We start from the raw sequence: 9,037 nt of genomic DNA, 5'->3' as shown, positions 1-9,037 counted from the left end.
AGTGTTTGATGAAATGCTTAAACGAATTATGGACTACATGGAAATAGAAAATGTATTAATCAACAATGCTAGTTTACGAAGGGGTTGTGTGATTGATTAATATTGTGTTGCTAGACTACAAATGACTTTCAATCGCGGCTAACATGATTAGAAAAAGTCGTTCAAGTAATAGTTGTGGTCATCGAATGTGAAACAGTGTTTTGATCTTGTTAAATTGAGATAATGAAGCTGAATTTTTAAGTTGTTGTCCAGAATTTTGTCTGTCTTTGGAATATTGTATAAAATCAACCGAGTGTCCGATTAAGGTGATTCTTTTTAGGTTGGAAACCTTATTGAGTCTAGTTTCTCCAGAATTTTAGAACAAAGAAAAATATGATCATTAGATGGGTCTGATCAGTTGATTACAGCAGCTGCGCAGATAATAGCTGCACATAAATAAAGCTTTATAAAATATTTATTATTGTCAAACGTTTCTATACCTTTGGGTTAATTTTAGGATATTGGTTTAAAATGGTTTCTGGTACCTAATCAAGTGTGTTCGAGTATTATAATTATTCAAATATAACCTTATATAAGTTTTGTACAAATTGGTCAAATGTGTGCAATTGTTTTTGATAGAGTACTAATGTTGGATTTCAAATGTTGCAAATAATGTATTCATACTTAATTTTTTACAAACGCCACTGGACTGTATTTGCCTTATAACGAGCTATGTGAAATTTTCCAATTTTTCTTGTTTTATGTTAGAGCTTGTATGCGGTGTTCATATTATGGCCTTATACACTATTAAAACTAACTTGTTGTGTTGTAATATGTTAGGTAAAGCTTCGTTGAGACCGAAGGATGTCGATCAAGAACTCGGGGCGAATCAAGAACACGCATCACGAAGAAATGGCTAATATATGTAAATGGTTATAAAGGTTGAGAAGTTTACTTTGTCGAATCAAGAACACGCATCACGAAGAAATGGCTAATCTAAACGTCTATGTCTTGTAAATATTTTGTCGGTAAAACTATTCGTTGATGTTGTTTTATAAACAAGTAATAAAAAATAAATAAATCATAATAATTACACTTCCGCATATTTTTAAATTAATAAGTAGTTGTTTAAGATTGTGTTTGTTACAAAAAGAATGATAGGGTGTTATCATACTATCACTAATTCAATAATTAGAACACATTGAAACTTCGCATTTATATGTGTTTTATTGCTTTTGATAGCATGCCATGAGTAAATTTTGTGGATGTGTTATGAATGTTTATGTTTGATTTGTGTCTTGTAAAATTGTTTATGTTTAGGTTTGATTTGTGCCTTGAAAGACTTTTTTAATTAAATTTCAGCTTATTTTAAAGTTTCAGTTTACTTTAGCAGTCTGCAGACGTTAAAAAACAAACAGTCTTATTCTTGTAGACTACAGAGGTTTGGTCCGCCTCTTCTGCTTCTGATGCCTGCAGATGTGATCCGCAGACTGCAGACATTTTACATCTGAAAAAACAAACAGCACCTTAGTAAGGCTCGTCCGGGTATTGGTTTTGAGTAGTTGTGAGCATGGTTATGAATAATTATGACTAAAGGAGAAGAAAAATGTTACGTGGAAATGTTAAATTTTGGTTTACATTATTCACAAAACGTATAATTTCTTAAAAATTTCTGAAAGTGGTTTGAGTGAAGTAGAGAGAAAATAAATGATAAATGTATAAAAAATATGTTATTTAACTAAAAATGAAAGAAAAAATATAATGATTTTTAACATTATTATATGAATATAAATAGAGGGGTCAAGTTATTCTACAAAATGGAACAAAAATGATAACGATGAGAAGGATTTGTAGCCACAAAAAAAAACTCTAAAAAAATTTTAAAAAATAAATAAAAAAAAAAATCATAACTCAAAATTTAATAAAAAAACGAAAAAAAGTAAAAACACAAAAAAATTTCCTCCGTCTTTCTCGTTCTTAAAAAACACACGATGGTAAGTGAAAAAAGTCGTCGTGTATTTTTTTTATCATTGTGTTTTGTGTTTATTTTCGTCATTGATTGTGTCTTTTTTTCCTTGACATTGTGTCTTTTTTTCTTTATATTGTGTTATATTACTCAACATTGTGCTATATTTTGTTCGTTATTGTGTTATATTTTGCGATATATTGTGTCTTTTGTTAGTTATAATTGTGTCTTTTGTTCATTTTTGTCATTGTGTCTTTGATCTTGCCATTGTGTCATTTCGTCAACTTTTTTTTTTAATTTTTTGGTATTTTTTTTTAATTTTTATTCTAATGGGAATGATGGCGAAAACATTTTAGTTTTTTAAATTTTTTTCGTTTTTTATTTATATTTTTTAAGTTATGATTTTTTTTTTTGAATTTTTTAAGGGTTTTTTATATATTCACAAATCATTCTCACACTTCTTATTTTTGTCTCTCTTTGTATTTAAACTTTACCCTAAATTGAGAATGGGCTGAAAATTAGCGTGCTAAAAAAAATCTAACACAATTGACTTAACTGTTTATAGTAAAAAAAAAGGTTTGTATGTGATGTAAAATCAACTCCGCACACCATATCGTTTATATCATATGGATTATAACTTTGTCAATTATCAAATCACTCATTCCTTTATCAATATAAAATATGAACCATATAATGTAATGTGCACCTCATACAAGCCATATAACATTTTCTCCATGTTTGACATCCCATATGGCTATTATTCTCTGTGTATGGCACGTGACTTGTGTATGTATATCGGACATTGTTTAGATCATTAGTAGTCATAACTCTCCATCTTCGGGCATTATGCACCACGTGGCGCCCAATCAGAGTTATGTATTTATACAAAAACAGGGTGTGGTCATAACTCTCCACCCCCAGGCGTTATGCGCCACGTGGCGTCCAGTCACTATTAATTTTATTTGTTTTTGTTAAATAATAATTCATTTAAATAATTAAACATAAAATTAAAAAACAACATTTAAATTAAAAAAAATACATTAAACTTACAAATAAAAACTAAATTAAAATAAAAAAAATACATTAAATTAAAAAAAACATAAATTATACTAATAACACTACATGTTGTATTTTTCTAAAATTTTCTCTTGCCAAGCTGCTTTTAGAGATTGGACTCTCAGGTCGTCTTCGGATAGCTCGCTTGATAAAATCTCGATGTCTTTGTCCATATAATTCATTTTAAGTACTTCGACGGCGTCCAAATTTACTTTAAGTCGTTGGGTTCCAAGTTCGTGTAAATCTTTGAATCGAGTGTTCATTTCTTTGAATTGACTTTCCATTTCGGCATTCGAAGACGACGAAGCGACCCCTTTCCCCTGCCCTTGCTTCTTCTACCCCCCGGCCGAGGCATCTCGGTAATATCCGCATAAGGATTCACGGCTTCATTATCGCTTAGGTTGAAGTTTCGAGTGTCGGAACGGGGCGTGTCTGGATCAACCGAAGACGATGTTTTAGACTTTTTTTTTACGCGGACCACCTTCAGCGTTGGCATCCAAAACCTGGCCCCATTTTTTGTGAAACCTCAAGTAATCTTTCCAAATGCCAAAGTAATTGAAGACCCCCGACACATTATGTTGATACTCTGTCAACGCGTTTTCCATGACTTCCGCGCCCGAGACACCGCTACTCCTCGTTCGATTCATCCGAGAGAAAACCGTATTGAAAGCCATGCATTTGGTGTTTATGTCGCCCCATTTCGACAGTAACGAATCTTTTTCTCGACGCGAGTCCCCGCCAAGTTCGTGGAACAACTCCTTAATTTTGTGTCAAAATACCCCCGTTTTTTGATAGTTCGCTAAAAAAATAAAAACATTACAAGTTCAATGTTGGGTCTCCGGGACAGGTTGGGAACCCGAACCGGCAAAAATGTTTGTGGTTGGGTTTTGGAAACCGGGCACCGCATTTGGCATAGAGTTTTGTAGATATGCAATGTACGCGGCCATTTGCGCGTCGAACGAATGCGGGGGTTGAGGGACGGGTACGGTTGGCATCGGGGTGTTAGATGGGTTCGGTTGTGGATTTTGGTTGCTTGCGTTGCCTTGACGGGAAAATTGACCGAAACCGAGAACATTTTGGTTGCTATTCGGAAACATTTTGGTAGTATTGTAATAGAAATAATTGTGTTATATTTGGTAGAGAAGTAGAAGAGTAGTGTTAAAAAAATGAGGTTTAGGTTGGTTTTAGTGTATATTTTAGTTTTTTTTTTTAATTTCAACGGCTAATTCCAACGGCCCAATCCAACGGTTATCTTTTTGAAACTCGAGCCATTCCTGCGTTATGTGTAAAATGCACCAAAAAAAACCCAAGCTAAAACGCGGGAGGGGGGGGGGCGGTGTGCCCCCGGCGTTATATGGCAAAACGCCGCGAAAACGCGGTGAGTACAGATGGTCTTAGCTCTGATCGTTAAATTTCTTTGGTAAAGAGTACGTGTTACTTGTGTCTGAATATAAATAGACTTTGTTTAGCTATAATCGTTAAATTTCTTGGGTTAAGAGTATGTATGTCATTGGTGTTATACTATTTTATTGATAGTTAAACACTGTTATAAAAATTTGAACTTTTTAAAACGGAATAAAAACTTTTGTGTATTTACAATAGATGATTCTATTTCTTATTAACATACTACTTTGTATGTTTATATTTCTTAATAACAATACTCAAAAATGAGATGCATATTGTTGTGCAATCGTTCATTTCTAACGTCCACACTAAATAGTAGCTTAAATGTTTAATTTCAAACATTTGATATTAACTTAACTCTTTGCTTGAATTTTAACAAGCCCTGAATTTGATTGTAGATAAATACCACACAGTTTTACACAGTTCGTTAAAAGAGCTTTGGTTATGATCCATTTGACCCGTTTTAAAAGTATATGAAAAGTGACAAGCGGTATTCTTAAACTTTCAAAAAGTAGCCTCATAGTCGACTATGTGATACTCCAATACTAGAATCCAGGAAACAAAAAAGCATGTCACCTAAAATTTACAAAACTGGGCGAAAACTTCTGGAATGACAGGACAAAAGATTCATATCATCAGATTAACTAACGCCTGCGAAAGTTGACCTTTTTGCTGGTTTGGTCAATGGCCTTGCAGAAAGAAGAAAACGAGTCCTTGAGTTCATTGGGAAGAGGAAAGCTCAAAGATGGAAGTATCCCATGGTCTTGTTGACCCGTTGTGGCCCGAGAAAAAAAGGAATGGGCCATTGCAGGCTGCTGTTTGTTAAGACCTTCAATTATGAAAGAAAACGCACCAAACGTGAGGCAACTCTGCAACAGAGCCTGTGGTGCACCTGGAAAATAAAATAAAAAAATAAACCATATTACGTTGTAAAAGTCTATAATAGCGGAAAGAAACATGCAGAAATTCCTCCAAATCATATATACGAATCAAAAATAAATTACGAGGAACCAGATCGTGAGATTCTTTAGCTGGATATATAATCAGGTTTTTAGTTGACATATATAACCCATTAAAAACACAAGTCATGTTTAAGTCAACCGATCTAATTCAAGTTCGGGTTGACCTAATTAACTTGTGTTAAAAAGTTCAAGGACCCGTTTATGACCCGTTAAACCCATTACTTTAACCCGATTAACATGCTTACAGCTCGATTATTACCCACCAACAAGTTACACGCTATTATAAAAGGATCAAATAGGTCGCGTTTATGTCTACTTGTTTAATTAAACGTGTTTAATTAAACGGTCATGTTCAAGATGACCTTTTTAACACGTTTAACTAAACAGACCATGTTTAGGTCTACTTGTTTAATTAAAGGGGTTGTGTTCAAGATTACCTTTTTAACACATTTAGTTAAACAATAGGAACCATAGACCTGTTTATGACCCATTTAACCAATTTTTCACAGCCCACCAATCAAAGTAACACGTTCACAACTTGATTTTTACCCACCAACCCATTTACATTTAGATAAATGGGTCAAACAGGCCATGCTCGGGTTACACGATTTTGAATGTGTGTGTCGGTTAGGTTTATGTTATTGACACAAATAAACTTTTGGGTCGTGTTCGGGTTGAACATTTCAACCTGTCAACTCAACACGTTTCACACCCCTAGCAACTTCTGACAGCGTGCAATACAGTTTTAATCATTTCACATATTATTTATGCAAATATAATAATTAAAAAAACTGTTAGCAGGTTAACCCGACCGGATCCGACGACCTATATCTAAAGTTACATGTTTACTTGTTTTAAATTATAACCCATTAGTCCATTACACAACCCATTTGTCCATCTCACTTTGCCACCTGTCCTTTTTCTGTGTGCTTAAATAAGGGTACGTTTGGAATTACGTTTCAGAATAAATGGTCTGAATAAAGCTAGTTTAAAACCACTTTATCTTAAACTAATTCTCTTCTTAAAATAATCAGATAAACTTTTTGTGAAAGCAATCCCAGAATAAGTAATTAAACTCTTCAACCGAATTATGCAGCTACCTTTTAGTTTAACTAGCATAACTACATAACTTGTAAGCTATCATATACCTGGAACACTTAAAGCAAGACCGGTGCAACATCCAGCTACACCTGCATTAATGACTGTAAAAACAAAGTAGTATTAGTGTTAAGTAAAATCGATCTTGTTACAATTCAAGTTTACATTTTTATATTTAGTACCATCATCTTTCCCTCGAAGCATCTTTAAGAAACATACAACCAAACTGTGGACACCAGACAGAACTGCAAAAGTCTGATGAGAAATAAAGAATGATCAAACATACAAAATTTTAAAAATGAAAAAAAACTATAATAAATAGTTTCCATAACTCAATGTCTAGTTGCAACAAAAGAATATGCATTACCTTAGCAGATGATGCTGCTTCTCTGAATGAACCTTTAAACCCTTGTTTCTTAAATAGTCCAGAACCTTATTAATCCCATAAAATGGCGGTCAGAACAGACGTTTCGAAAACAAAAGGGCACAAAAATAAATATAGCAGAGCTTTTCTTCACATTTGAATATGCAATAATTCACATTATTAAAAAAAACATATTTTTGTGTATTAAATCAACATAACTTGTAACAAAACTAAAGCCCTCCGATCACAAAAGAAGAAAAGAAATCACAGTTCAGCCGGATTCAAATAGAATATGTGCAGCAAATTGTTAAAGTGACCATTCACACTAAAAACACCGAATACAACTAACAATAATCGAGGTAAGCTTAACTGACCATTCACACAAAACTCACTTTAACACAAGAGTCAACAGTTGTAGTTAATAGCCCTGGTATAACAAGATACAAACTCAAAACACCAAAGGATTCTAACACGATAATTTAGGTGAGTTTACTGACCATTCACACAACATATAGACCATTCAGCCAGAATGTGATTAGCTAATTATTCACCATATACAAAATTCGAACGATTTAAATTCTTAAGTCAAGTTGGGCTCAAAGTTAAGCAAGCCAGCTCGGCTCGATTATTTTGACAAGCTGAAAAGGAGAGCTCAAGCTCGGCTTGTAATAAGCTTGACGAGCCAGCTCGTTTATTTTTTTAAAACATATTGATATATAAAAATAAAACATCACATTTTTAACATAAACATATCAAGTTCAATGCATAAACAAGATAAAAAAAGGGTAAATAAAGCAAGGTTGTATTTCAAAACAACATTAAACAAGCATGTCAAAATAACAGTGTGAGTCCTTGATAAACAAATGAAGTCTACAAACAACTTGAGTCTTTGCAAATTTGTTTAAGAAATTAATCTAAATTCAGATAAACAACGCATAACCACATTGCAACTTTCGTCAAGAAATTGATTTATTTTATGTGCAATTTGACCAAATAGCTCAACACATGAAGCAAAGCCTTAAAATTTGTTAACTTAGACATCAGTTGTTAATAAAAATATAATTAACGTAGCATTGGTTTCAAAAAATACTTAATTTACTTATAAAAACGATTTTCAGTGTCCTGCCATTAGCAGTTTAGCACCATATATTAATTATTTTGACTCTTTAAGCCAAAAGAATATTGTCAACTACGATGCTAAACTACTAATGATAGAACACTATAATAATAAAAATTACATTTTCGTTTTTATAACTTAATTAAGTATTAGTTCCACCAAAGCCACACTAATTATATTTTCATATTCAACAAGTGATATCCAACTTTACTATGATTTGCTTGCTGAAAGCTGTTAATAAACATACATACTTGCTTTATATACTTTTTAACTCGGTTACGCGTTAAAATTGTACATCCCTATCTTAAATTGATTAGCCGAGTCGCTTAAACTATGTGGCAATAAACAACAAAAACAAATGGAATATGTTCAACAAAATTAATAAACAGTGAACGAAAGATATTACCGTAACCGAAGACGGAGCCCATTAGTCCGCCGCCAGCGGAGTCAGTGGCAAATCGGAAAAGGCAGACTAAAGGTGGACTGGTAGTGGTCGTTAGGGCATCGGAAGTGGCGGTAGGTTCGGAAGCAGGTATGGTAACGGTGACGGTGGTGGTGGTGGTGGTGGTGGTGGTTTCATTGCCGGAATCAGAATCAGAATCAGAATCGGTAGGATCGGATGACATTTTTTGGGTTTATCCACAAGGTAAACCCTAGAATTAAATTTAAGGGTTTTGCGGATGTTATCGGTTAATTTATGCGTTGTGTGAATCACCAAAAGTTGTCGTTTGCTTCTTTATATATTACTCCCACCGTCCCATTTTAAATGTCCATTTTTTCATTTTTAGTTGTCCCAATTTAAATGTCATTTTTATACATATAAATTCAATTTCCAATTGTGCCCTTACTATTACATATACTAGATGTTTCATTTTACAAAAATGGATTTTAGCCATAATAACTTAAAAGACATTATTGTCATTTTACAACTTATAAAATAAAATGATCAAACATTTCTTAATTTGTATGTTTTGAGTCTCATGACATTTAAAATGGGACGGAGGGAGTATTTGGGATGTAATTTGGAGGATCATGATTGATAATTACTAGGTTCTATATGCTTTAAAAAAAATAAAAAATTTGGTGATATA

General features: G+C 33.2%; 1 protein-coding gene across 1 annotated transcript; it reads right to left on the bottom strand.

Moving 5' to 3' along the window:
* Positions 1–4,767: 4,767 nt before the first annotated feature.
* Positions 4,768–8,572, bottom strand: LOC143580963 (chloroplastic import inner membrane translocase subunit TIM22-2-like). The gene is made up of 5 exons (XM_077063862.1): positions 8,353–8,572; positions 6,833–6,897; positions 6,648–6,720; positions 6,516–6,569; positions 4,768–5,297 (listed from the first exon to the last, which is right to left on the bottom strand). The coding sequence occupies exons 1-5, from the start codon at positions 8,570–8,572 to the stop codon at positions 5,050–5,052; spliced, it is 660 nt and encodes a 219-aa protein (XP_076919977.1). The 3' UTR covers positions 4,768–5,049.
* Between the last annotated feature and the right edge of the window lie 465 nt (positions 8,573–9,037).

The sequence above is a fragment of the Bidens hawaiensis genome, unplaced genomic scaffold (assembly GCF_021521415.1).
Source record: "Bidens hawaiensis isolate Kalapana, Puna unplaced genomic scaffold, B.hawaiensis_p1.1 tig00030774_1, whole genome shotgun sequence".
NCBI classification, from domain to species: domain Eukaryota; kingdom Viridiplantae; phylum Streptophyta; class Magnoliopsida; order Asterales; family Asteraceae; genus Bidens; species Bidens hawaiensis.
The sequence above is the reverse complement of the archived record's forward strand: the minus strand, read 5'-3'. Positions and strand labels throughout refer to the sequence as shown.

Coding starts and splice junctions, on each gene's coding strand:
- LOC143580963 (XM_077063862.1), bottom strand. CDS start 8,572: ATGTCATCCGATCCTACCGATTCTGATTCTGATTCTGATTCCGGCAAT. Junction 6,721..6,832: donor AAGCAGCATCATCTGCTAAG/GTAATGCATATT, acceptor ATTTCTCATCAG/ACTTTTGCAGTTCTGTCTGG. Junction 5,298..6,515: donor TCTTGCTTTAAGTGTTCCAG/GTATATGATAGC, acceptor TTTATTTTCCAG/GTGCACCACAGGCTCTGTTG.